Source organism: Trichomonas vaginalis, chromosome V, assembly GCF_026262505.1.
Source record: "Trichomonas vaginalis G3 chromosome V, whole genome shotgun sequence".
Lineage (NCBI taxonomy): Eukaryota > Parabasalia > Trichomonadida > Trichomonadidae > Trichomonas > Trichomonas vaginalis.
This window is the reverse complement of record NC_067207.1, coordinates 9910872-9938372: the sequence shown is the minus strand read 5'-3', so window position 1 is coordinate 9938372 and position 27501 is coordinate 9910872. Positions and strand designations below refer to the sequence as shown.

At 31.3% G+C, this 27501-nt stretch overlaps 14 protein-coding genes and 1 non-coding gene across 15 annotated transcripts, besides 5 other annotated features; 6 read left to right on the top strand and 9 right to left on the bottom strand.

Annotated features, from left to right (window-relative positions):
• Window positions 1-241: 241 nt before the first annotated feature.
• Window positions 242-697, top strand: TVAGG3_0309400 (phosphatidylinositol binding; the record flags this gene model as incomplete). The annotated part of the gene is made up of 1 exon (XM_001322262.1): window positions 242-697. The coding sequence occupies one exon, from the start codon at window positions 242-244 to the stop codon at window positions 695-697; it is 456 nt and encodes a 151-aa protein (XP_001322297.1).
• A 325-nt stretch (window positions 698-1022) lies between these two features.
• TVAGG3_0309390 (uncharacterized protein) lies at window positions 1023-1889 on the bottom strand (the record flags this gene model as incomplete). The annotated part of the gene is made up of 1 exon (XM_001322263.2): window positions 1041-1889. The coding sequence occupies one exon, from the start codon at window positions 1887-1889 to the stop codon at window positions 1041-1043; it is 849 nt and encodes a 282-aa protein (XP_001322298.2).
• Window positions 1890-2078: 189 nt separating this feature from the next.
• On the bottom strand, window positions 2079-2600 carry TVAGG3_0309380 (ribosomal large subunit assembly; the record flags this gene model as incomplete). Its single annotated transcript, XM_001322264.2, has 1 exon — window positions 2131-2586. One exon carries the CDS (start codon window positions 2584-2586, stop codon window positions 2131-2133), a length of 456 nt encoding a protein of 151 aa, XP_001322299.1.
• A 596-nt stretch (window positions 2601-3196) lies between these two features.
• On the top strand, window positions 3197-3520 carry TVAGG3_0309370 (structural constituent of ribosome; the record flags this gene model as incomplete). The annotated part of the gene is made up of 1 exon (XM_051229780.1): window positions 3213-3437. The coding sequence occupies one exon, from the start codon at window positions 3213-3215 to the stop codon at window positions 3435-3437; it is 225 nt and encodes a 74-aa protein (XP_051099510.1).
• A 274-nt stretch (window positions 3521-3794) lies between these two features.
• On the top strand, window positions 3795-5306 carry TVAGG3_0309360 (exonuclease protein; the record flags this gene model as incomplete). The annotated part of the gene is made up of 1 exon (XM_001322265.1): window positions 3795-5306. The coding sequence occupies one exon, from the start codon at window positions 3795-3797 to the stop codon at window positions 5304-5306; it is 1512 nt and encodes a 503-aa protein (XP_001322300.1).
• A 315-nt stretch (window positions 5307-5621) lies between these two features.
• On the bottom strand, window positions 5622-7078 carry TVAGG3_0309350 (alcohol dehydrogenase YQHD family; the record flags this gene model as incomplete). The annotated part of the gene is made up of 1 exon (XM_001322266.1): window positions 5751-6935. One exon carries the CDS (start codon window positions 6933-6935, stop codon window positions 5751-5753), a length of 1185 nt encoding a protein of 394 aa, XP_001322301.1.
• A 184-nt stretch (window positions 7079-7262) lies between these two features.
• TVAGG3_0309340 (iron-containing alcohol dehydrogenase family) lies at window positions 7263-8494 on the bottom strand (the record flags this gene model as incomplete). The annotated part of the gene is made up of 1 exon (XM_001322267.2): window positions 7294-8067. The coding sequence occupies one exon, from the start codon at window positions 8065-8067 to the stop codon at window positions 7294-7296; it is 774 nt and encodes a 257-aa protein (XP_001322302.1).
• Window positions 8495-9361: 867 nt separating this feature from the next.
• TVAGG3_0309330 (spectrin binding) lies at window positions 9362-12037 on the top strand (the record flags this gene model as incomplete). The annotated part of the gene is made up of 1 exon (XM_001322268.1): window positions 9362-12037. One exon carries the CDS (start codon window positions 9362-9364, stop codon window positions 12035-12037), a length of 2676 nt encoding a protein of 891 aa, XP_001322303.1.
• A 1181-nt stretch (window positions 12038-13218) lies between these two features.
• On the bottom strand, window positions 13219-15147 carry TVAGG3_0309320 (protein ubiquitination; the record flags this gene model as incomplete). Its single annotated transcript, XM_001322269.1, has 1 exon — window positions 13426-14724. The coding sequence occupies one exon, from the start codon at window positions 14722-14724 to the stop codon at window positions 13426-13428; it is 1299 nt and encodes a 432-aa protein (XP_001322304.1).
• A 749-nt stretch (window positions 15148-15896) lies between these two features.
• Window positions 15897-15926: a mobile genetic element.
• A 605-nt stretch (window positions 15927-16531) lies between these two features.
• On the top strand, window positions 16532-16605 carry TVAGG3_0309300. Its single transcript has one exon. It is a non-coding gene; the product is annotated as a tRNA-Lys (tRNA).
• Window positions 16606-17734: 1129 nt separating this feature from the next.
• On the bottom strand, window positions 17735-18214 carry TVAGG3_0309290 (Tvp15 (fibronectiin-like protein 2, flp2); the record flags this gene model as incomplete). Its single annotated transcript, XM_001322270.2, has 1 exon — window positions 17789-18169. One exon carries the CDS (start codon window positions 18167-18169, stop codon window positions 17789-17791), a length of 381 nt encoding a protein of 126 aa, XP_001322305.1.
• An 807-nt stretch (window positions 18215-19021) lies between these two features.
• TVAGG3_0309280 (glycosyl hydrolase) lies at window positions 19022-21383 on the top strand (the record flags this gene model as incomplete). The annotated part of the gene is made up of 1 exon (XM_001322271.1): window positions 19035-21383. One exon carries the CDS (start codon window positions 19035-19037, stop codon window positions 21381-21383), a length of 2349 nt encoding a protein of 782 aa, XP_001322306.1.
• A 376-nt stretch (window positions 21384-21759) lies between these two features.
• Window positions 21760-23623, bottom strand: TVAGG3_0309270 (exocytosis; the record flags this gene model as incomplete). Its single annotated transcript, XM_001322272.1, has 1 exon — window positions 21807-23618. One exon carries the CDS (start codon window positions 23616-23618, stop codon window positions 21807-21809), a length of 1812 nt encoding a protein of 603 aa, XP_001322307.1.
• A 241-nt stretch (window positions 23624-23864) lies between these two features.
• Window positions 23865-23894: a terminal%2Cinverted (terminal inverted repeat of MuDR-3_TvMULE3 transposon ID:TVAGG3_0309260).
• Window positions 23865-24941: a mobile genetic element.
• Window positions 24912-24941: a terminal%2Cinverted (terminal inverted repeat of MuDR-3_TvMULE3 transposon ID:TVAGG3_0309260).
• Window positions 24942-27501: part of a mobile genetic element that runs on past the window's edge.
• On the bottom strand, window positions 25701-26777 carry TVAGG3_0309250 (MULE transposase domain-containing protein; the record flags this gene model as incomplete). Its single annotated transcript, XM_051229779.1, has 1 exon — window positions 25701-26777. The coding sequence occupies one exon, from the start codon at window positions 26775-26777 to the stop codon at window positions 25701-25703; it is 1077 nt and encodes a 358-aa protein (XP_051099509.1).
• TVAGG3_0309240 (MULE transposase domain-containing protein) lies at window positions 27072-27404 on the bottom strand (the record flags this gene model as incomplete). The annotated part of the gene is made up of 1 exon (XM_051229778.1): window positions 27072-27404. A coding segment is annotated over one exon (333 nt), but the record flags the coding sequence as incomplete, so codon positions are not given.

Sequence of the window (27501 nt, the reverse complement as noted above, 5' to 3'; positions counted from 1 at the left end):
GAAATCAAAAACTAATTACATATGATTATTACTCGTTTTATAGATAGATAAGTAAACTGTTTGATTTTTAATATATGTTGGATCATATTTTGTTTTTCCAACAAATTCGAAAATGATCTGATTCAGTTTTTTATAATGAGCCTGATGCTATTTAATCAGAATCACTCAAAAAATCAATGGCATTAATTTGACAGCTATCGAAAATCTTTTTAAAAAGTTTCTCTTTCAATTTTTTTTATAAATGACATCATCTTCAGCACCACAAAAAGTAGGAGAAGTCCCAATTATTAAGCTTCCTCAAAAGAAAGCTGCACAACTAAATTTAGCAATTTCAATACCTCCGATGTATTTATCAGTCGAAAAATTCGAATTCGATCCTCAATTCAAAGCTGTATTTTATAATATAGAAGTTGGTATCCAGAAAGATAGTATGGTTTGTGTACATACGATTTCAAAAAGATATTCAGCTCTCCAAGAGTTTGATTCACAAATAAGACCAAAATTCTCTGAATCTAGATATTTGCATCCATTCCCACCTAAGAAATTATTTGGAAACACAGAAAATGAGTTCTTAGAAAAAAGATCCGAAGAATTACAAAATTACCTTGGCAATCTTGTTCGTGTTGCAGGTTTATGCGAAACACAAGTATTCAGAAGATTTTTCGGAATAGATGATAGTGTAATCAAGAGTTTCTAATTCTCATTGTTAAGAAAATACAAAAAAAAATTATATCTATTCTCTATCTTCAGCAATAATCTATCTCTATCAATTTATTTTTCTATAATATTATAAAAATGTTCTATTCTAACTTCGCATTTCTTAAAATTCATGACTGTCTATCTCTCAAAAGGAATTGTGTGATATTGCTCATTCACTTGGCTTGAAGATGCATAACTAAAATGTCATTTTAATGAATTACCTTAGTTTACAGCTAATCTGAAAATTCTGAATCAAATTAATGCATTTGATTCATTAAGTTTGTTGGAAATCATTATTGTAATTGAAATAAATGCTATTAAAACACCTAACAAAATTTTTATTAATCATAATTATAAGATTTTCTAATTGAAACACGGCCAGTACTAGTAATAAAAACATCTGGGCCCAAATTCTTCTTTGAAGGTTCCTCTTTCTTCTTTCTGCGTGTAGTCTTTGGTTTAGGCTTTGGCTTTGGTTTTTCTGTTTTCTTCTCTGATTTCTTAGCAGGAGCTTTCTTCTTTGGTTCTGGTTTCTTCTCTTCTTGTTCTTTTGTAGATTCGATTGATTCATCAGATGATTCATCGGAATTTTCAGATGAAGATTCAGAAGAAGATTCTGATGAAGAAGACTCGGATGAAGATGACGATGATTCACTATCATCTTCTTCAAACTTTGATTTAGTCTTCTTTGAAGTATTAGTTTTGGCTTGAGATATATTAGTATTGACTTGCGGTAGAATAGGTGCATCTTTCCTTAAAACAGCAACTTTATTATGCGTTTCTGTATGCTTGACTGGAATATTTTGCTCTGGTGCTGCGACTTTTGGAACATCAATTTTAATTTCAGGTACAACTTGATTCTTTTGTACTTGTAATGCAAGATTACGAATAATTGTTGAGTTGTATATAGCTTGTTTTTCTTTAATAAGTTTTTGTGCAAATTCATATTGTTCCTGATATGTTGATTTTGAAAGTAAAGAAAGATAATTTCCTTTTATAGCAAGAATACTATGCAAAACCATTTCTTGAATGACAGATTTAACTAATGCTAAATTCATATTTGGAATAATTGGTTGATTATTGAGTAATGTTGTAATTAGTTGATCTTCAGGCATCCATGGAGAATCTTCTGATGTCCTAGCAGCCAAAATGTAAAGAATTTTATAGCCTATATCTTCTCGTGGCGTCATCAATAATAATGAAACAATTCTAATATAATATCCTTTCAATATTAGACTAGTGCTAAAATTCTCCTTTGTTAGTTAAAGAACTATGGAATTTCAACAAAATCTTGACTGGTATCCAATTATCGAAAGGAAGGCGTATTCTTATTCATGGACTATCGATGTTCAATAGTGTATAATAAAAATGAAAGCAAGTGCCAAATAAATAAATATTTTATAAGATTGAGACAAAAATAGATTTAGGCCTTTAGAACTTCATTAAATGGACGCGGTCTCCCTTCTTGATTGTGAATGGAGCCTTAAGGTACTCGACCATTTCTGGGACCTTAGCAGCAGCGGCCTCAACCTGAGCTTCTGTAGCGTTGGCAGCAACTTCGATTGATGTTGATGTAGCGATGAGGTAGTCCTGAGAAATTTCGTTGACTGGGACAACTGGACCAGCAATCTTAACGATACCAGCGCCTTGGTCAGCAACGACGACAGCGCGCTTGCCCTGGTGCTCGCCACCAACAACGATGACAACTGTACCAACCTTGAGGGATGGGCGTGTTTCAACTGGCTTAGCAGCGCATGCTGGCTTAACGAGTGGATCAACTTCAGCAGCGACAGCTGGGCGTGTGAAAGAAACACGTGGGATACCTCTCCAGGATGGTTTCTTAACGTTCTTCTTCTCTATTGGAGTAATGAAAAGCAACTCGGCCATTTCGAAAGGCAGCCAACGATTAAAATTTGAATGGAAAATAATCGGCGAAAAGATTTTAAGACTTTAAGATGATATTTGTGACATGCATACCAAACTATTTAATTTTCATCGTATAATCGCTATCTGATTTAGAATTTTACAATAGAAAAAATAATGAGATTGATTTATAGGAAAATTCCTCTGAATTCTCTTTTTCTATATAGAAAGACAGATATTTTCATCTGAGAATTACAATGATTGAATGAATCATGTTGAATATTGGGACGATTATATTTAATGGGCAAAACTATGTAATATAAAAAATAAGCACTATATATGGATGTTCGATATGCATGTAATAAACTTATTATGCTGTATTCTTAAACAAATATGAGTCCCAAACAATAATTAGGTGTTTTCTACCTTTGATATCAATTTTATGTTAATTTGTTAAGGCCAAGAACCATATCATACGTTATTATTCCTTGACTTTTTCTGATTGGAAATGCAGATGGAATGACCAAGGGCTAAAAATTTGAATCTTAGAATTTTTATCAGAGATAAATTTAAAAACAAACGAAAAAATGATTCATTTCGAGACTCATACGGTTTTTGTAAACCTGCGAATGGTCGGCCTTTTCTAGAGGATGCCAAAGCAGGTCACCACACCAAAGGAGTTCCTTGCCCTTGCCGCTCGTTCTGATGCTAAGTGGGTTAAGGTAAAGAAGTCTAATGATGACAACACCAAGTTCAAACTTCGCACAACAAAGTATCTTTATACACTTACAGTTAAGCCGAAGTTTGTCGAGCTCGTCCAGAACTCAATCCCAGAGTCCCTTGAAGTTATCGTCCTTGACAAGAAGGCTGAGTAAATCCTTATTTTGATTGAAAAAATTCAAAATTATGGAAAATTCGGAAAAAATACTCATAAATCATATTCAATATTGCATGAAAATCTACAGAGGAATGATTTTCCTATTTTTTCCAAGAATTTTTCTTCTTTTTTTCTATAGACCTCATATCCAAATTCTTTTTAGCTACTATTTGAAGTTAACCCTATGATTCCTTTTTGAGTATCAGCTATACCATTAGCTAAATGATCGTAATTTAATGATAATATCGATCAACAAATTTATTCGTCATTGAGACATTATTGATAACGATAATTTATTTTAAATAGAATTTTATATCGAAATACATTGAGATAATGAGCATCTAGCTTCAAAATTATGAAATGCAAAAGACCCAATGTTACTTACTTTGAGATTTTTCCTGATGCTGTATTTAGTGTATCTGCAGACTTCAACCCTCGATCGTTGAAGTCTGTTGACCCCAAATGCATTCAAGAAACTATTCGTGGCCTATTAGATATCGCGGTTGCACCAAAATGTATGACAATACATCATGGAACTCTGTGTGATAGAGTGATCCTTGCAATGTTTGATGGCCTTGACGTTAAAAGATACAATAAATTTAAAGAAAAATTACCAAACTTTGTAAATATTTCACAAAACAAGTTTCCTGTATTTCCGCAAGCTAAAGAACGTGAAGGCTATCTTATCCCAGGCAGACAGACAGTTTTAGGTTTCAAAAACAATAAAAAAATATTCAAAAAATACAATAACTACGAAGAGATGATAACTCCGGTTACTGATTTACTAGATAATGGATATCCTCTGCATCTTGAAGGCATGAAAATTCCAGAAAAGCCGAGATGTGAATTATATAAGCTTTCAATCTTAACAGAAGAGCAACTAGCAGACTTTTCCGAGCTCCCAGAAGAAACAACACCCGAAACTCGCGAAATCATTGCGATCGATTGCGAAATGGTCGAAACAAAATTAGGATCGGAATTAGCACGTCTTTCTGTTACAGATTTTGAAGGGAAACCTTTACTTGACCAACTATTTAAACCAACAAATGAAATTCTTGACTACAGAACTCCATTTTCAGGTATATCCGAAGAGACACTCGCAAACGTTACAGTAACGCCCGATCAAGCTCTAAAAATACTATCTAAGTACGCTTCAAGAAAAACAATCATTGTTGGGCACTCCCTTGAAAATGATTTTCGTTCTTTGAAGTTAATTCACCACAGGTGTATTGATACAGCTTTACTTTACAACAGTGAAACAAATGGTGTCAAAAAACCATCATTATTTTTACTTTACAAGAAGTATATCAATAAACCTTTCCGTGCAAACGAATCCGGCCATGATTCATACGAAGATGCAAGAGCGGCCATGGATCTTGTTAATTTCTCACTCAAAGATCAGAACATTGTTATAGAACAGCCAAAAGTTCCAGATTTCATTGCAGAAATGATTAAAAAGCATGGATCATTGTTTTACGCGGGAATGACCAAAAATATTGATTTCCCTGATACAGATATCCTTGAATTAAAGAAAACAGAATCTGATGACGAGACATTAAAAGAAATTGTTGATAACATCGCAAATAATGACTTGATGTTTGCTCACTTTGCGGAAGCCGGTGAAGAAGAAGCATTAGATGATGCTGTTTTAGAAAAATGTCTTGAAAAATATAATAAAATTTTGGAATCACTCATTGAAGCACTTCCAAAGAGAACAGCACTCATTGTATACGTTGCAAATGGCAATGTAAACAGAATTAAACAAGAAGACGATTCAATTCCTCCAATGAACGATGAAAAAGTCAAAGATGAGTTCTTATCAATAAGACAAGGCTTACTTTGGGTACATTGCTCTCCAACAAAGTAAGATTTTTATTATATTATTTTTGTTATATTAATAAATGTATAGAGTTTAATTATTTGATATCAAGAACTTATTCATTCCCATAGCGATTGATATTTTTGGATTGCGCTTTTTTAGAAGTCTATTTTTAATGACATATGAAATTTAAAAACTTGATATCTGTTTAACGGAGATCAAGGTTGAGATTAAGCATCTCTTAAAACAAAAGACCACATTAGGTTTGTTGTCTCATTTTATAATATTGTTTTCAATAACTTCGAGCTTTTTTTATATTATATATGCCATTTCAATTTCAGATGGGTTGAATTTAATAATCATCTTGGAATAAACTTAATCAGAAAATTCAATTTGAATGAATTATTAATTTTTTTGTTCATAATAATATATTCAGAAAAGATGAAGTTATGTTTAAACTATTTAATTTTTTACTAATAATAGCTCTCATTTTTAGACGATTACTTCCTTGAGGATAGCTGTAACATCAGCTTCAGTGATTGACTTGTGGTATCCAAATGGTCCATTGCCATTTGCAACCATGACCATCTTGATGAGCTTTTCGAGATCGCCTTCTTTGATTGGAAGTTTGGCATGGTCACATTCACTGACTGTCTTGACATGGCCAATAGAGATGATCCATTCTTGAAGACGTTCAATGAACTTTGTAGCTTTCTCTTCATCACTGCCTTCACGGATGTCGAAAACACGTTCAGCACTGCGGGCAAGATTGAATTCGCGTTCTTTCTTGAAGTGGCGGAGGAATGGAATTGTGACCATAGCAAGTGTTGCACCATGATCGATTCCGTACTCTGCTGTGAGCTGATGTCCGATTTGGTGGATACCCCAGCATGTGTTCTTTCCTAATGTGAAGACAAGGTTGAGGGCGAATGTTGCTGCAACAACTAATCTTCCGTGTAATTCGAGGGATGAATCTGGTTTGAGTAAGTCGAGAGAAATATCAACGAGTTCACGCATGACAGATAACCAGAAGTTGTCCATCATTGGAACAACCTGTGGAGTTAAGAATTGGTCGATGCAGTGGCACATTGCGTCGAAAATGCCATTGCGAAGCTGGCGTGTTGGGAGTGTCATGGTGTACTTTGGATCTAATAAGGAAAACTTAGGGAATGTAAGTTGAGAATCGTATTCGAGTTTGTCGTTTGTTGAACGACGGGAAATAACGAAACTGCTATTCCATTCGGATCCTGTAGCTGGTAGTGTCATGACAGATCCGATTGGTGTGCATGTTTCTGGTAATGTATGTTTTGTGATGATATCCCATGGTTCATTGCTTGGATCAAGGGCAGCAGCGAGGGAAAGGAACTTTGTTCCATCGAGTGTTGATCCTCCACCGACTGCAAGAAGGAGATCTGGCTTCCATTCGCGAACGACTTGGGCGATTTCGATTAAACGGTCGTATTCTGGGTTTGGAGGGATGCCACCTTCCCATCTAACTTCGCATTCGAGCTCGGCAAGTGCCTTTGTAACGTCAGCGCGAGCGCCATTTTTGTCAATTGATCCGCCACCAAAGGTAACAAGAACTTTAGACTTTGGCTGAACGAATTTCTTGAGATGCTCTTGAACGACGTTCTCACCGAATCCAACTTGAGTTGTATTAGTCCATAGCCACTTCATGCTATAAAATAAAGTGAATTAAAATTGAATGAGCGCCAAACCATTTTCAATATTATTACAGTTATCAAATATCATATTTAAAAAACGATGCGATGACTACCAGCCAATTGTTTGTTACTTTTCAGAAGTCATTTGAAATAAAAAGTTTGATGTCATTCAAAACGTGGTTGGTCATTCAAAAAAAATTTCATTGTTTTATGAAGACAAGTGGTTTGCGTCACACACTAATGCAAACAAATAATTTCAAACATAAAGATAAAAATCATTTTCAAAACCAATTGAAAGGCTTTGATTTTTATTCATGACAAAATCTGAAAAAAAAAGTATGATTGAAAAATGATAAAATGATAAATCCTGTTTATACAATAATCTGAGAAAGGACTTCTCTGACTACGTCTTCTGTAACCATCTTCTCGTAGCCGAAAGGTTTATCTCCATTGGAAACCATGACCATTTTAACAACTTTTTCGAGGTCGCCTTCTTTGATTGGAAGTTTGGCATGGTCACATTCACTGACTGTCTTGACATGGCCAATAGAGATGATCCATTCTTGAAGACGTTCAATGAACTTTGTAGCTTTCTCTTCATCACTGCCTTCACGGATGTCGAAAACACGTTCAGCACTGCGGGCAAGATTGAATTCGCGTTCTTTCTTGAAGTGGCGGAGGAATGGAATTGTGACCATAGCAAGTGTTGCACCATGATCGATTCCGTACTCTGCTGTGAGCTGATGTCCGATTTGGTGGATACCCCAGCATGTGTTCTTTCCTAATGTGAAGACAAGGTTGAGGGCGAATGTTGCTGCAACAACTAATCTTCCGTGTAATTCGAGGGATGAATCTGGTTTGAGTAAGTCGAGAGAAATATCAACGAGTTCACGCATGACAGATAACCAGAAGTTGTCCATCATTGGAACAACCTGTGGAGTTAAGAATTGGTCGATGCAGTGGCACATGGCATCGAAGAGGCCATTACGAAGCTGGCGTGTTGGAAGTGTCATTGTATATTTTGGATCTAATAATGAAAACTTTGGAAAAGTGACTTGATTTCCAGCGGCAAGTTTTTCTGCTGTAGCACAGCGAGAGATGACGAAACCGTTGTTCCACTCTGATCCAGTAGCTGGAAGTGTCATGACAGATCCGATTGGTGTGCATTTTTCTGGGAATGTCTTCTTTGTCAAGATATCCCATGGATCAACGCTTGGATCTAATCCAGCAGCTGCTGTAATGAACTTGGTTCCATCGAGTGTTGAGCCGCCACCAACTGCAAGGATGAGATTTGGCTGCCATTCGCGAACAACCTTTGCGATTTCAACGCAACGTTCGAATTCTGGGTTTGGAGGAATGCCACCTTCCCATCTAACCTCGCACTCGAGTGCAGCAAGTGCCTTTGTTACATCATCACGGGCGCCGTTTTTGTCAATTGATCCGCCGCCGAATGTAACAAGAACCTTAGACTTTGGCTGAACGAACTTCTTGAGATGTTCTTCAACGCAGTTTTCGCCGAAACCGACTTGTGTTGTGTTAGTCCAGAGCCACTTCATGAAGCTTCTAAAAGTGAACTGATATTTGATAGATGTGTTTCGTTTTTTATTAAAACTTTAAAAATGTATTCATATTATGATTCTGTTAATCATATTAGAGCGATGGCAAAATGTTCGGTTTTCTCACAAATTTTTAAAAAGACATAAATTTGATTTTAGAATATCATTAGTGTCTAGATTACATATTTCTTGTATTGTAAATTTTGATATAAAAATTGTTACTTTTGGCAATTTTTCCACATAATCTATAGTATTCAATTTTCAGATGTTGACGATCGATTTTATCACTAACCCAAACTCGAAAATAAGCTATCTTCTTTGGGCAATAAATTGAATGTGTGAAATTAATATTAAATTATTGTCTAATCGTGGCATATTCTTTGATTTCTGATGCAAGAATTCATTTTTGTGTTCACATTAGTCAAAAATGATAACAGTGTTGTTTGATTGCAAAAAAATGCTCATCCGTTATCTTGTTAAGTGCTTAATTCCAATCAAATTCCAGAATTCATATTAAATCTTTTCAAATATTGGAAATATTAGCCAGATCCATAAGAAAGAATTATTTATTGATGATTATTGAATGCCCAACAAGTCTGTAATTTTAGAATTGTTCAATAATAAAAATTTAATTGCAAAATTTTTCGCATTTATCTATCAAAGCATTATGTTTCATGATCTCATACGTATTTTTGTATAATCTAAAATCAATTTCTATAAGACAGGCTATGATTTAACAAATTTCAAAAAGCATCAAATATTATCTTCTCATATCGAAATTAATTCATTTGGGGAAAATTGTCAAATACCCGTCTTATCAAATCTTTTGAATTTTTTTGCCTTTCCTGTTTTCTCGTGAATGGCTCTCAATCTAGTTCTTCGAATGTTTACAAGTGTGAATAATGGTTATGACACCATTTTGAAGTACAAAAATTATACTGCAAAATGTAGCCGCGTGACATTATTACTTATTTCTGATGTCATTTTTGAAAATATAAAAGAGAATGCAGGAAGAGCAAGTGGTAACACTATCGATATTGAGAGTTTAATAGGACCATTTAAAGAAAATAATGATGAAATATGGGAAATTTTCATGAAATTTCTTGAAGGAGAGATCATTACCGTTCACAATGATGAAATTAATCAAATTATAGATATTTGCAAGCTGTTGAAAGCAAACAAATTAATCCATATCATTCAAGAGCAAATACATGAAAACGAAAATGTTTCGCCACTTCAAATCTCCAGAAATAATTTGCTACTTCAAGGGCTCAGAGATAAATCAAAAACATTATTAGATGACAGAAACAGAAACATCATAGAAAGCCTTGGGCTTAAGTTGTTTCATTTTGAAGATCAATCATTTCCTTGGGAGAAACTATATCATATCATTGACTTAAATGATGATCAAGTAGATAGTCTTAATCTTCAAGATATTGATTTTAAAATATGTGGTTTATCAACTTTGGCCGTTGCTGCTTGTTTAAAAAAGGATAAATTAGTCAAAAAGATTCTTGAAGAAACTAGAAGTGATATTATTGATGCGATGCAAGTTTCAGCACTTTATGGGAATGTACAATCTTTTAAAACTCTTTTTCAATATGCAGAAGAAAACGAAGATGATATTATTTATGAAAAAATTATCAAAAGTAACATATTTGTTTCAGCAGTTATTGGGGCATCCAAAGAAATTGTTAAAATTCTTGTTGATAAATTTAATGACACAGAATATGATTTATTTAGGAGTTATGATAATGATAGATATGTAACACATTATTGTTCAATGCTTGTGTTTCCAAATTGTTTTAATGATTACATAAAGATATTATCAATGATAATGAAATCAAAAAGTGAATTAATGATTTATGATAAAATTGATAATAGAGGTTTCAATAAGTGTTGTATTGATTATATGGTAGAGAATCTAAATGATGAAATTAATAAGGATGATATTATTAAACTGTTTGAGAATTTTGTAGATCATACAAATAAAAAACAAGAAATACGTGTAAATTATAAATTTGCAAACGGTAATTTGAAAGATGTTCTTGTCAAATATATGAAAAATGATGATATTGTTAAATTCCACAACTGTTTGACATTATGTTCTTTTGCTGAAATAGAACTTGATATTCAAAATTTGCTTATTGATACAGTTTGTAATCAGAACAGAGCAAGATTTATTAAATTTATTATCAAATATGATAAGAAATCAATTGAAACTAATGATAAATTTGATTATAAAGCGTTGTTCAAAGCATGTGAAATTAGAAATGATAAAAATATTATGGCTATTCTTGATTCAGGTTGTGATATTAACTCCATTACGAAAATTAATGGGATTGAATACTCTATTTTTTCTTATTTAGCATCCGAAAGGAAATATAATGAACTAGAATTGATTCTACAATATGTGAAGGATAATGGAATACAAATTGACGATGCAACTAAGCTGCCAATAGTATTGGACAATGATAAACTGATAGAAATATTCGATAAAAAGTTTAAACAACTTAAATTTAAAACAATAAAATCTCAGTCAACAATGGCAGTTAGATCTAAAGAACCAGAGAATAACGTCAATGAAGAGATTGATGATGAAAAGAAGAAAGAAAAACAAATGCAGGAATTGGCTTTTCCATATCCATTGAAAATTTTTTTTCAAAAAAGAATGAAAGATGCAGAAAATGATGTTTTGAAAGAAAATTATCCTATTAATTACATAAATGAGAAAGGAGATACTCCTGCTTTAATGGCAGCAAAAAATGGTCTAAATTCAGTTTTGAAAATTCTTATTGAAAAAGGTTCCGATTTAGATGTCAAAAATAAATCAGGTTTAAACGCTGCAATGATTTCAATTCGTACCAATCAAAGAGAATCTCTGAAAACTATTTTAGATCTACATTGGGAACCAAAAAATGAAGATGATATTCATTCACTTGTTTTAGAATGTGTCATAAATCCAAATGTTGAGTTTATTAAAATGATTGATCAAGCATTTCATCCTAAAATTAAATACAATGCTCTACTTGAAGAGAATTCAACAAGTTATTTGCATATGGCAGCTCAAAAAGGAAACAATGAAATTATTCATTTTCTTGTAAAAGAAATATGTGTTTCCGTTGATATTGAAAATAGTAGGAAAGAAACACCACTTTATCATGCGATTGCATCGAACAAAAAAGATACTGTTTCTATGTTGACGGAATTATCTGCTTCAGTTAATCATATTGCAACAGATGGAGAAACTCCTCTTATTAAAGCAGTTAGAGTGAAAAGTCTAGAAATATGTAAAAAATTGATTGAAAAGGGCGCAGATCCTAACATTGGTAAACAATCAGCGTTGTATTTTGCCATTACAAAACTAGAAATTGATATTGTTAAGTTATTCTTAGGAACAATGAAAATAAATTTTGATTATAAATATGAGGGACGAGGATATGTAGACTACTGTAGACTTCGAATTAATCAGCAATTAACTAATGAGAAAAAGATGAAAATGGAGGAGATTTTCAGGCTTGTTCAAGACCGGGAGAAAAAACAAACAACAAATAAATAAAAATAATGTATTTGATATATCTTATTTATTTATTTATATATATATAAAATTGTAATTTATTTATTTATTTATGTATATATAAAATTGTAATTTTTATTGCATCCATGAAATTAACTTATTTTATCGATATATAACAGATATGCAATAATTGACTCCAAAATCAAATGGTAAAATCAGATACTTCAATAATTGCAAAGTAATCAATCAAAATATAGAAGAGATTTCACTTATGAACATCAAACGAAAGATGATATCACACATCAAAGCAAGTTGCGTATGTAAGCGTTATATCTCTCGATCTAATGCATGCCGTGATTTGGCAATGTTTTTGCAAAACAGTCAAGAATTAATAATTTGATGCCTTTTCCGACATTCATATTTTTAATATACACTTACTGATTGTATGCTTTTGAAAGGTGGAAAGAGGTTCACCTATTTAGTTGATCCGTGAAGAAGTATTTTAATTGTATTATTTTATTTGAAATAATGTTGTAAATGAACATTTTAATTTATTTATTATTATCAACATCATCATCTCTGATTTACTAAAAAAATACTTTATAAACAAAGTAAAAATTGTTGCCATGAGATTCAACAAAATTTAGTTGGAATTAATTCATGAAAATCAAACGAAATATGATATCATGCAAGTATAAAATCTTTCAATCTAATACACAGATTGATTTTTTTATTAGTAGATCAGAACAATGATTTCTTTAATGATTTTGATGTTTTTAAAATATTCACTTTTCCTCCCTTTCAATGTAATTGAAAGAACTTTGGAGGAATATTTATATATACATGTTTAATAGGGACGATGGTAAAAAGTCCATTAGCATATAATATAATGCTTATATTTAGTAAAATTAATATACATTTCAAGGCTAGATTTCGAGAAAAATTGAAATCGTGAATTTTTGAGTGGCAATATTACATGTAACTATATATAGTGTCCAAATAATATATTATTCTCTATTTTTTTACAAGCTATCAAAAATATTTCGCAATATCTTGCATAACATATTGTTTGGTACTACTTTTAATTGAATGGAACCTAGCGGTCATTCAATTTATTGTGTTGATAATTCAAAAATTTTGAGACAGTATTTCTGAATTAATTCAATATACATACAAAGTGTGTGAAATATGTTTCTCAATGATTACAAGTCTAGTCTGTAAATAAGAGTCTTTATTATTTTAAATAATAAAAAATTAAGGCGACCCGCTCTTGAATCTTTGCCAATATGGAATTCTCTATGACAGTCTTGTTTATTTATTCCCAATAAATAATTACTGAATTTAATTACGGAATTAGATTGAAAATACTATGTCATAAGTGGGTTTAGGTTGTATAAGATATACTTATTAATGATTGCATGAAAAAATGGTTAAATTTTTATTAAATCTCCTTTGAAGTCAAAAACAGTAATACGGAAAAAGTCACAATTACTTGAATTCTGTCCTGTTTGTGTTATTTTGAAAGCAACAAAATAATCATTAGTTTGAAGTGGAAATTCTTTGATTTCTCTTTGTTGAAATTCATAGTATTGATTATCTAATACAATAGATGTTCCATCTTCTTTGGTACCTTCTAGCTTCCATCTTCTCAATAAATCAGAAGAAAAAACATATGATGATCGTAGAATATATGATTTTGGTTTTAATTTATACCCCTTTAGATCAGCTTTTACCCATGAATTAGGTTCATTATTTGTATAGAAATTAGCATTATCTGAATATGAATTTATATTGGATAAATTTCCACCATAAAGAGATGAAGCAGTCATTTCCATTTTAATTTCTTTTGAAACTTTTTCTACAATTTTTGGATCAACAAAACTAAAACTATGATTTGATATTTGAAATTGATTTCGAATCAAATGTTTTTCGAAAGATGTAATAGATTGATTTGAAATTTCAAATTTATTTCTTGATTTTGAATGATAATGTTTCAATGTTTCATTATAAATAGTTAAAAGACTTGATTCATAAGAGTTTTCAACTGAAAAATTATAAATATAGTCATAAACTTCTGAAGAACAAAATTGTAAATTAACATAGCTAAATAAATCAAATAATGTACTGTCTCTTCTGCAAGTATCTAACAGTAACAAACATAGTTTGTCTTCATTTTCTATTTTCAGTTCTTTTGACTTCAAAATTTTTTCACAAAATTCAAATCCATTTTTCACAAAATTTGTAATGATATCATCATCTTTCAGACTGTAGAAATGTGATGAGATGTACTCAATGCATTCATTCATTGTCGTAGAATCGTTTTCGTATGCAGAAATTTCGTACTTCTTAAAAATGTTTTCATTTGTGAGAGATTTGTCTGATTTAACATGTTTAGCATATACTTGTATGAGTATTTGATTTCCAAAATATTTGCCGATTTCGAATATGTCATGATAATGTGCCTCATCTGCTTCAAATTCAAGTTTACCTGTTTCTATAAAGTTTGAAAGTATATCAATCGAATCTTGGCATGTAATATCTAGATGTGCGTTCAATGATGTGATTGATTTATCAATAAAATATTTTTCTTTGATTAATTCTGAAAAACAAATCGCTGAAGACTTCTTTGTGTTGATGATTCGATCATTAATATTGATACGCAATGTACCACATTCCGTAATAACATGGGCACGCTTTAATTCATTGCACAATTTCGATATTTGCACCATGAAAAAAAAATACAAAATTTATCGTTGCAAGTCAAAAGATACTTCACCTGAAGGGTATTATTGTGTAAAAAAGTCTCTTTTGTTTACCTTCATAATAACATTTGTGCTATCAATATATATCAAATGTAGGAGCATGTTATTGTAGTTATTCCTTAATTACATGAAATATCGAATATTTTAATGTGTAAAATTAAGGGTTTCGTTTTGCTAAAATTGTCACTTTTATAGCATATTTGTTTTTGGATGTTTTGCGAAACCAAAAAAAAAAAACTATGATATACAATGTGTGTGTAAAGAAAATACTTTATTTACTAGTTAAAAAATCATTTGGTATTGATCAAGTTATTTTTTCTGGATAAGATATTATATGGATAATTGGATAGAAAATACAATTATATAATCTTGTACCTGGTTTAATTAAGCTAATTGTCATCAGAAACTTGTAATTTTTATGAATTTCAGATTTTCTTTTCATTACTGCTTTTCTTAATAGGTCAAGTTCTTATTTACGTTATAAAGTATGATATTTACAAATATCAAGTTATCGTGTTTTTTGAGAAATTATGAGAAACAAACAAAAATGAAAAAGATAGGAATAGCAATGAATAGTGATGTGGGTATAGAAAATGTAAGAGATATGAATGCAAATCAATCAGTATTTAGGACATTGACCATAGATTTCGAAAAAAAAATGCTGCATATTGAGCGAAAACTATGATTATATTATAAGGCTGTCATTTAAAGCATAATGAAACTATTCCCTTTTCATTTTAATCGAATAAGATAGTAAAGATTTTTGAATTAGCTAGAAACTGATGAGATGTTTTCACAAATCAGATTTTTAATCTCTATAATGCATAATTCACTCAATATCTCAATTTTGATATTGCGAGATATTTTTGCTATCGGTTTCGCAATTTTGACACAATAGCAAGAGGGTTCTATAAGCATTATTATCAACGTAGAATCTGAATATCATATCAGAAAATGTCGCAAATCTGACATTTACCCGACCAAATAGCAAAAATAATTGAATACTTTTCGCAAAAACTTTAAAAATCGATAAAAATATGAAATATAGATATTAAAGAGACTTTTTATATAATATTCATAAAGATTTTCCAAAAATATGATACCGCAAAATTAAAAAAGTGACGTCTTGAGTGGAGTCAGAGTAGGTGACAAAAGTGCATACTCTTAAACAACCGTCGGATTTCCGGGTGAAATCGTGACACACTTTCGTCTTTCGTAGGCAGTGGTGGTTGTTACAAAAGGTAACTTCGAATGTAGCGTGAAATCTGCAAAAAAAATTCTGAAATTTGAATGGAGAACACAAAAATTGAATAGTTTACGTCAATAAAAAAGAGAAAAATGAAGCCAATGTGTCTCGAACCTAGGACTTAGAGCAGCAATCCCACTGTTTATCAAATTACACTACATGCATCTCTCACCTCAGTGAATGAGATCAACTATATGATAACTTTTTCCCCATTATATTCTTGTGGAAAAGTGACAAATAGCAACTTTGACCCTCTCTCAGTGGAGTCAAAGATCGAAATTGCTAGCTAAATGTTTTTAGCGAAATTGCGTATTGTACGTTTTTTTTCGCAAAACGAAACCCTTAGTAAAATGGATTATGTCATTATGTCAAAGATTGGAATCTAGACAAATGAAAGATTTAGATAGAAAATTTTTGTGAAATATTTGAGTTGTAAAAGAATTTGAAAAAAATCAATTCAAAATTTCAGAATTAATTGAAAAAGTCAAAATTATATTTTATAGTAATAAAAAATTTAAATTTCGAATAGCCTGTGTAGCTCAACCGCATAGAGTATAAGACTCTTAATCTTGGGGTTGCGGGTTCGAATTCTGCCGCTGGCTCTTTTTCTTTTTTTTCTTCTTTTATTTCTTCATGATTTAACCATGTATTTCTGATCATTTAAACAGAAACTGTGATCATTTCGAAGGTAGGACCGTGGAAACAAATTCATTTCATTATCATCTTGGGAGAGAAAATATTCTTTTTGGAATATTTCTATAATTTGTAGATTGATAGTGATTAATGATGTAACATTAATAGATTCATGAGAAACCTAGTTAAACAAACAACATTAGTCCGATAATCAACTCAAATTATGATGTGTAATGAAAATGCAGGAAATTTATTTGATATTCGAGTCATTTTGCATGTGCATTATAACATAAGCAGGCATTGTTATTTTAATTGATTTCCGTTCATTATGAAATAGAAAATTCAACAATTATAAGGTAAAACTATTCAACATGACATTCAAACCATGATTTGAATATATTGTTACTGTATTATTCCTTAATTGCATAAAATCCTTCGGTCATTTAAATGGCAGATTAAAATGCCATTTGTGATAATATTTATTGGCTTGCTGATTGTAGTCATGCGATGACCTTGACTGTGACCTATGCTTATTAAGCGAATTTGGATAATCAAGATGTAAATGTCTTATTTTCGACTTCCTTTCGACTAAAGAACATTGGCAAGTATCTCTAGAAACTAAAACGCCTTTGTTTCATCTTCCAAATTTTTTATGATTTTCCAAATGCCAAAACTAAACATATTGAATTTTTTGTCATTTTTCGGAAAATATATTTTTTTTGGAATTATGAGGTTAAAAATTTTAATTAATTTCATTTTTCCATTTACATTCAAGTTATTTCTAGATTTAAAAACGATAAATTAATTTTATTTTTAATAATACAGAAGTATAATATCGAAATTTGCCTTGAATATATAAATAATTAATTCAATATTGACAATTAGAACCATATATCATTTTGCATTCCTAAATTGTTCATTATTTACAGAGCTTAATTAAGGTGTAATAATAAACTTATAAAATTATTGTTATTCAAGAAAATATTGAAACTCAAGTTTTTTTCTATTGAAAAAAGCCCATGATATGATAACATTTAACCTATTAACAAATATTCCGCAGAAATTCCTTACTAGGAATGTTTTATTGCATCGTAATTAAAAAAATTTTATTTTAATTTGTATACAGATTTTCTTTATTCATGAAGACAATACTTATAGTGGTGTAACTTCTGTTGTTGGACGTTCTGGTCTGTTCATGCCATTTTGTTTAACATAAAGATGATCGTAGCAAACGCGATATTTCTTGCCAACCTCTAAATGGCTCTTGCAGAATTCTTGAATCTTTGGATCTTGGTTGAAGATCTGTTTCTTGATATCAACGCAAATCTTTTCCTGCTTTGGATCACCATATTCACCTGGCTTTTCGTACTTTGTGTATTCAAGAACTTTGAAAATAGCAACATCTGTAGCGTGATTGCAGCGGTCTGGGCATTCAGCAGTCCTAAATCTGCATGGAATGTGCTGTATTCCTTCGAACTCTGCAATTGTTTCATGTCTTGCAAGAAGAGTAACTTCGTCCTGGTACTGTGCCATTAAAATGAAGAGAAACATGTGATTTATTTTCTTATTCAAAATTCAATAGATCTCAAATTTTTCGATATATTGTCACTTTTAAAAATTTGTTTACCCATCATATTTTGATCAACAAAAAATAAAATTATTAGTATTTAAGCATATGTGCATATCATTCATATCCTGCCAAGTTCTCAAATTATTGTTAGTGATCCTTTCAAAATTTCATTTTTTTCTGCTATGAATTCTCGTAAAATTGATCGAATTTCGCAAGTGAACATAATCATTGCGAATCGCTGTATCAGAAGTTTCTCTTGTATGTGTACACAAAATTATCCAATTTTCTGGTTTTTCATTTGAATTTGAATTCAATTTTTAATAACTAATCAATTTTACTGGAGTTCGATGTTTAAAATTCAATGTATATTCATATGGGATCATTAAAATCGTATTATGAAAATCTTTAAATTTCAAATATTTTTTTGAGATCCAAAACAAATGAATTTGCACACACATGCTAAATGAAAGTGCACTGTGCATTTAGATCATAACTACTATCGTACAAATTGTAAGGGGTCTATTCCTAAAAAATAGGGGTCGATGTTTTTTAGATGCTCTCGATCACATTATTAGTGAACATTTTTTTTCGCTTAGCTGACATAATATGACTTAAAATACATCGTCTGAGGACCCACATATACCAAATCAGTTATTAAGTCAAAATCCATAATGAAGGTTTCAATATCATTTTATAGAATACTGTATGCTGCGATGCAAGCTTGCATGATTAAAGATCACTTAATAAAAATATGCTTTATGGCTTATATTGTGTCAGATCTAACAATTTTATTTCGGATAAAATCGGATACTTTTTTTTTGAATTACAATGTTTTCAAAATGGTTTGGAAAGAAATGGTATCAACGAATTGGCGAAAAATCTGTCTCTTCAATTGATAGTGCATCAACTTCAGTTGCTGAAAACTCATTTAAAGCTAAATTTGTTGATTCAAAATTAAATGTCGAGATTTATTCATTTATCAATGGATGTTTCAGAGTACGGTTTCAGTTAGAAGGTGAAGAAGAACAATATAATCGATTTGATGTTTCGAAATCTGATATTTTAATCAATCAACAAGTATTAAATACCAAATTACAAATCACAAATAACAATTTCGACGATAAATGCGAATTAACATCAAACTCTTACAAAGTCATTATTTATTACAATCCTTTCAAACTCGAATTCTACGATTCCGATAAATTAGTGTCGACAATCAACGACGAGCAGCAATTATTATTCATTACAGGCGAAGAAACAACTGTTGGGTCAGATATTTCGTTCCACGGCTCAAACGTCAGAATTTCAGGTTTAGCAGAGAGAGTTACACCGAATAATATTGCAGATGGCACATACCAGATGACTAATGTCGATGCATACGGCTTCAATGACAAGAAAATCGCATCAATTTACGGAAATATTCCCTTCATAATTGCTCATTCCCCAGAACTCTCATGTGGATTCTTTTGGGCCAACAGTTCCGAGACATACGTCAACCTCTCTACGAAAGATCAATCGAGATCTGCCAGATTCCTTTCTGAAGGCGGTTTCGCAGATTGTTTCATTTTTATTTGTAAACCATTGAAAATTATCCAAAATTATTGTGAACTTACAGGCCATCCCATGATGCCACCACTATGGTCATTAGGGTACCATCAATGCCGTTGGGGATACAAGACACAAGCCATTTGCGAAGAAGTCATTTCGAACTTAGAAAAAGAGAATTTTCCATTCGATTGTTTCTGGCTCGATTTAGATCACTTGAAAGACAGATCTCCATGGCATTACAACCCTAAAACATTCCCAAATCCAGACCATCTCGAGTCCCTTCTCCTCTCTAAATCCAGACAGTTCGTAAGACTCTGTGATTGCCATTTACCAACTTCAGGAGATTCACCTGAACTGAAAAAGTGTCAAGAAAAAAATTTATTGATCAAAAAACGTGACAACTCCATTTATCACGGACTTTGTTGGCCAGGTGTCAGCTGCTGGGTAGATTTCTTTAATCCAGAAGCAAGAGAGTTTTGGTCTGAACGCTGCAAACAACAAGAAAACGGTTATTTCTGGAACGACATGAACGAACCGAGTTCTTTCGGAATAATGAACAAATCATTGCCAAAGGACTGCAGAACAGGACAGTGGACAGACAAAGAAACTCACAACGCCTACGCAACATACCAATCTTTCTCAACTTTCAACGGTTTGAAAATGAGAGATGAAAAAAGACCATTTAGCTTATCCAGAGCTTTCTTCAGCGGAACACAGAAATATGCGTTCGTTTGGACAGGTGATAATGGCTCTTCAAAAACACATATGATGAAATCTTTGTCAATGATTGCTAACGCAAATATTTGTGGGGTCACTTTTATCGGTGCTGATGTTGGCGGTTTTTCGCATTCAATTGATGATGAACATCTTGTTGAATGGTTCAATGTTGCCTGCTGGACATATCCTTTCTTCAGGGAGCACTGCATTTTCACGGCAAAGAACAGAGAACCATATCTTTCCAAATACAAAGATTTGTTGAAAGAAATTGTTGAAAGAAAATATAAGTTTTTGCACTTTTGGTACACGGCTGCTTGGAGAGCTCATCAATACTCATGTCCAATAGTGAGACCACTCTTCATTGACTTCCCTGAACTCGATTTCGAACATGACAGATCTTATGAAGTTTTAATTGACTCGTTTATTTTCTTTTCTATCACGGATGATGAAAACAATAAACAGAGAACAGTTAAATTACCTCCTGGTTTGTGGTATGATATCAATAACAAGTGTTCCAATGGAGAAGTCGTTGTTGAAAACGATTTCAAATCTAATCCTGTATTTTTCAGAGGTGGAAGGATTGTTTTGATCATAAACAATGTTGTTGAATGCACAAAGAAGACAATACAACAGCCAACAACATTATTCGTTTACTTGGATGAAAATGATTCTGCAAAAGGTGATGTTTACATAGATGATTATGAAACATCTCAGTTTGAAAATGGAATTTGGCTCCACAAAGAGTTCAAATTCGAAAATTCCAAACTTATTTGTTCTGAATGCGAAGATTCTCCAAAGAATGCTACTGTTCCTGTTGTTAACATCACAAAAGTTGTTGTAGTCAAGAGAGACACAACTGTTGAAAAAGAAGTTTCTCTCACAGCCAATGAAAATTGGGAAATTTCGATTTAATTTTTTTCTTTTTGAAGTAAATAAAAAAATGTAATTTGATTTTATTAATATAACGTTATTTGTAAAAGATCATAACTAAACCATTGTTAATTATATTACAATATATCGATTCTTTATTTCAATGCGTAATGATTGAATAAATTCATTTTATTGATATGCAGATAGATTTAGTAGCTCTTACAGATTCCAACATAGAAGTATCAACATTGATAAATGACTTCTGCATGATCTTGCATCAATATTTGTATGCAATCTAAGACTTTTTAACATTAAACACATTGTGTTCAGATCTTTTACATGATAAATCGGATGAAAATGTATTTATGGACATGATTAAAATATTATGATATTTTTTGAATGAATATAAAAGAAACAATTCGACATATATACTTTTAGGTATATTATAAACAAAATAGTAGATATTTAAACGCTGGTTTTGCGAATCTTCTTTGCTCCATACAATCTAGTGATAATTCCTTCCAAAGTCGAAGGTTGTACAGCAGTATACTTTTCTGGATGTGATGCAAAGCCAGAATCATGCCATCTCATATAGAATGGCTCAAATTTAGAATGAGTTTTCTGAATTGCTTCATTCATAATTGGTTCCATCAATTTCGTATTCTTAAGGCAATATGTATTGTGTTTCTGCTGGATATCCAACACAGCTTCTTTGAATTTCTTAAATTTATTTTTAATAATCTTCTTTTGTTGAGTATTCAACTTATCACCTTTCTTGAATCCATCGAATGCCTTATCATACGATAGAATCTGAAATGCTGCATTCCATGTCTCGTTCATGTAAACTTTTTGTGCATCTTGCATTGTTTTCTCCAATGTGTCCTTGAATTCTTGGGGAGTAATCGTGGCTAATTCAGGGGATGCTTCAATTTGCATAAGAGCGTAATGAGCGTTATTCATTAAGAATAATTGCTTCAAAATATCATCATTGTAACGAGTAGCCTTTTCCATATTGTTCTTAAACATCGCTGCAAGGACAGCAGGTGCAAATTGGTCGAAAGAAAGACCGCCAACTTGTTCAATTCCTTTCTTGTATATTGACAGTTTTTTCAAGAAAATAATTACATTAGAAACATTGGCCGTCACTCCACCGCTTGCAGGAATGTTGTCTGGATCATGATGCTGGACAGCACTCTTGTATGCAGATAGTACTCGCTCTATACCACTATGGAACATGTGTGACATTTGTGCAAGTTGAACAGCGAACATGGAAAATTCATCTTCATTTACTTCGCTTTCTAAAACATCAACAATGGTGGAAACAAGGTCTACATCAAATAGAATGTCAATGGGGGACTGCACATTAGCAAACATGACGGAATGACATATGCTCTTGAAGGTATTGAAGAGAGGAGTGAAGGAATTGACAAATGGATTTTTATATTTTTCTCCAAATATGGCTTTGGCGAATGCGAGTTCTCTTTTATAGAAGAAACTCACTAAGTAACCAATTGTGTGTATAGGATGCTCTTTTGGCTTGTAATTTGGAAGATCTATGATATCTAAAGTTTGAGCTTGCAGAACACGTTTCTTTGAAGCATCTAGAATAGGACTAATACTCTCATTAATTGCATCTATACGAGCATTTTGGTATTCTTTGTATTGATCTTCGCATAAAGTAATATCGAGGACTTCGGCCATTCTTTTCATCATACGAAGAAGTTCTTCGGCAACAGGATATATCGGATTTTCATAAAGTTTTTCAGTAAGAACAAATTTTCCATCTTTAAAGGCAAAATTTGATAAAAGCACAGGCGTAGCTGACCTGTGAGCCAATTTGATGAAATAAATAAGGATTGTTCTTTGTGCAGCTTCTATTAGTTTAGTAATTGCCATTCGTTCATTATAAGCATCGTTGAATTGAAATCTATTTAGGAATTTCTTGGCAGCAATAGCTTTATTCATTGCTTCCATATATGCATCAAAGTTGGATTCGATATTTGTTTTCAAAATAGGAGAAAGTTGTTCTGTCGAAGTTAATTTATTCTGAATTTCATTGATGCAGTCACGAACTTTGACTATATTTCGATGTATTCCTTGCTGTTTGCTGATTTTTTGATACAATTCAGTTAAGCTATGCTCTTGACTTTGAAAATTTGTGCTGAATTTTTGCAAAACCGACTCTAACTGATTTAATTGCTGCGACGATTGCTCATATGCCTTCTCGATTGCCTTCAGCTGGAATTCTGGATCAGATTTTACTTCCTCTTCAGTCATTGAAGTAATCCAATTAAATTGAATACATATTCAAAATCAAACTTCGAAGTTCTCAAATTCGTAAAATTTGAGCCAATATTTACATCGGGAATTTTACTGAGTTGATAGGTTTTTTTCTTAATTGGATGAAATATTTCAAATACTTACAGATTGATTAATTAGATAAATCAGACAAATCATCTCAATGACCATTCCAAAATTTCAAAACGTATAAATATCAAAGAGGATTAATAACAATGTCAATACGGCAAACCCAAATTTTAGCTAAAAGTGACAGGGAAAAAAAACGTTTAGTATTAAAAAAAAAGACCGATGAGAGCTTCGTTCGAAATATAGAGGGAACTGAGAATGCGCAACCATTCTCAGGGAATATTGGATGCTATTCCCGTTCCCTCTGTATGGAAAATTGAGGTTTTCAAAGGGAGTTAAAATAATATCAAATTTATACTAATTTACTTCAAAATACAAAAGTATTTGACAGCTAAAATTAGTTACTTTAGCAAGCCTATCAATACCCTTTTACGATTATTGTTACTTTTTCGAAATAAAAGTAAAAACAAATTTATACTAATTTACTTCAAAATACAAAAGTATTTGACAGCTAAAATTAGTTACTTTAGCAAGCCTATCAATACCCTTTTACGATTATTGCTACTTTTTCGAAATAAAATAAATTTATTATCAAAAACCTTTTTTTTTTCTTAGTAAAAATAAAAATGTTATTTTATATCAAGTTTTTATTCATAAATTTTTATAATGTTGTATAAATTTCATTAAAATTTACGTACATATTAAGGTACTTATCTTCTACATATATAATCTTCATTAGATATATACATGATAAATAAAATTCATAAAACATTAAAAATCAAAAAATTAGATGAACCTTGGCAATTAAACTTTATTAAATAATAGTTGTTTATAAATTATATTATATTATTATTTAATATTATTTTGATAATGAAGATTTTATTTTGCAATAATATAAACGAAATTTTTTACCTTATGAACTTTTGATGGAAATATGCAAATTTAAAATAATAAAGAAAGCCGCGAGCGAAGCGATCGGCTTAGTTCGAAGATTTTGATTCAAATCTTTGCTGATCTGTAATTCGCGGAAGCCGCGAGCGAATCGAGCGGCTTAGGTCTAAGATTTTGATTCAAATCTTTGCTTATATTCCTTAAATTCTTTATGAAACTCGCAACAGTTCCATAAAAAATTTTAAATTCTAAACTGTCGAAATTACCGATCGGTAATCACACCCGTGAAGGGTGTGTCACTTTTTACAGGTGTGTCACTTTTAGCTAAAATTACCCCTACTCGATTTCAATGGGTATGGCGTCCTAAAAATAGAAGAAAATGATTTTTTCTCGATTTTTCTAGAAATTGAATTTTTTAAAAAAGAAAAAAATCAAAACGTATACATTCAAGAAAGACTATAAATGAAGATTTTTCTATTTTTTTTCATTCTAAAACATCTTTTTTTGGATAATTTTTTTTAATAAATATGTAAGAAAGATTGAAGAAAAAGTAAATTTAATTTAAGAAAATTCGTTTTACATGATGTAAGACCCATAACAACTATAAATATTCAATTATTTAAAATAAAAAAAGAAAAACAGATTAAATGTATCTCACATCAAAATCCATTGACCTAAGGATGTTAAGTTTCTGTTTTTAAAAGTTGATATTTTTTTTTTAATTTTAAGAAAATTAATAGCATGTTATTAGACAATAGGAGTGTAATGATATTGACTAAACAGAAATGAGAGAATAGAGATATAATTTTGATAAGCAATATTGCGAACAAATTCTGAAGTAAAATCGCGATCAATAATTGAAAATTACGATCATGTACTGAAAAATGACGATCGAATTGAATGAATATAATTATATCTAAGAAAAAATAAATTGTATTTAGAAGATGAACAAAGAAAGGTGTATGCTAAAAATCATTTAACAATAAATGGAAATAAAACGAAATTGTTAAAAGAAAAAAATGAAAATTGTTAAATAATATATTATTTTTTAGTCATAAGAATAAAAATATAATAGTTATAAAAGGAATTAGACTTCATATATCAATTCTTTTTCTCTGTAGATGTGGAACGTTTGCTTTTCGATCTCTTTCGATGAACTTGAAAATATAAGTTATTATCGCTGAGAATCCTTTCCGAAATAGGAGCTTTACGTTTAGGAGGATTGTCGGATGAATTTTGTTTTTTATTGTTTGATTTTGTTGTTATGGAAGATTTTTTCTTATTTTTTTCAGAATTTTGCTTGCTATTAACTGAAACTTGTTTTGACGGCCCAACAATAGCATTTGTAGTAGGAAGAATTCCCAATAACGAGCGCATTTTCGATAATTGTTTTTCAATATGATCAAGAAGGTCCAGCTTATGTTCTAGATTACTAGACATTTGATTTGTAGAAGGATGGTTTTGATTTTCTGGTTCTAAATCTGTAGAGTCTGCAATATTTGAATTTTCGGAGCGAATTGGAGCATCTGAACCTTGATTTGTATCGGCTTGCTCAAAATTAGTTTGAATTGGAGTGGATGAATTAAAATCTGGATGATTTAATGTTTCATTAAATAATGCCATAATTTTTTCTCTTTTTTCATTAATAAACTTAGTGATCATTGTATCTTTATCTGTTAGATCGATCGATTTGAGTATATCTGCATCATGAACTGGAATATTTTCGAACAATGAACTCGATTCTATGGAACCATATGGAGAAATCTCGTTCTGAGCCAAAGAAAGATCACTTACGTTGTATTGTTTGATAGAAAAAATTGTTTTCTCAAGTTCTTTTTGAAAGCAGTCAAGAATATAATTTTTGTAGCTATCAGTGATAACGGTTTTTATATGGCGCTCGATCTTCTGGTTATTTTTGATGGCGTTATATTTATCTAATTGGATTTGAGATATCTTCTTAATAGCTTCATAAATGTTTGGATGTTTTAACGAAGAAAATTCTGAATGCATACTCTCGAGGCAATCATTAGTGAATATTGCAGTTGCATTATTATATTGAGATATTAAATTGTAGTGCGGCAACCAAACTTTGTTGAAATAATCAATATAATCTTTGATCGAATCAACTTTATTTTGATTAATTATATGCATTGTAAGTACAAATTCTTCATGAGACATGAATGGAGTAATAGAATATAGCTTAAATAAAGAATTTTGTAAAGTATTGAAATTTTTTGTATAAAGTGCTACAAGTTTCCTGTGTAAAGCTTGTTTGAAATGAAATAGGCATCCAATTATACGGACTTTAGGGAAAATTTGTTGAAGTGCCTCTATCATTCCCTTTTCAAAATCACAATGAATTTGAATTAGCTTTGAAAATTGAATACCCTTGACAGTAAAAATATATTCAAATGCCTTCTTATAAGATTCAAATGTGCGGTTTTTCATGAATATAAATAAAAGTGGTAGATATTGATTTGTTGAAGGTTCACAAATCATAATTGTTAGCATCTGTCCTTTTTGAAAATGTTTTGGTGTAATTTTAAAAGTTCCATCGCAAAATAAATCTGTGGCTTCTTTTGCAAATTGAATTGCCTTCTCAAAACCAAAAAACATCGTCTCACAATTTGCTTGAAAATCATGGCCAATGAAAAACTGCTCGCCATTTATTAAACAAAAATTAGCAATTTCATCGTCTGTAATTTTTTCTCCAACAGAAAATTTTCTGGACTTATTATAAACTTCCCTGACCAATGAATCTTTAATTAATGGGTTTTCATCAGTACCAACAGCAAGTTCTGTCATAAATTTTTTAATCTGCTGAAAAGTGCCGTTGTCTTCAGAAAATTTTGCCATTGCCTTATTGTATATTTCTGTCAGAGTCATTGATTTATGAAGATCA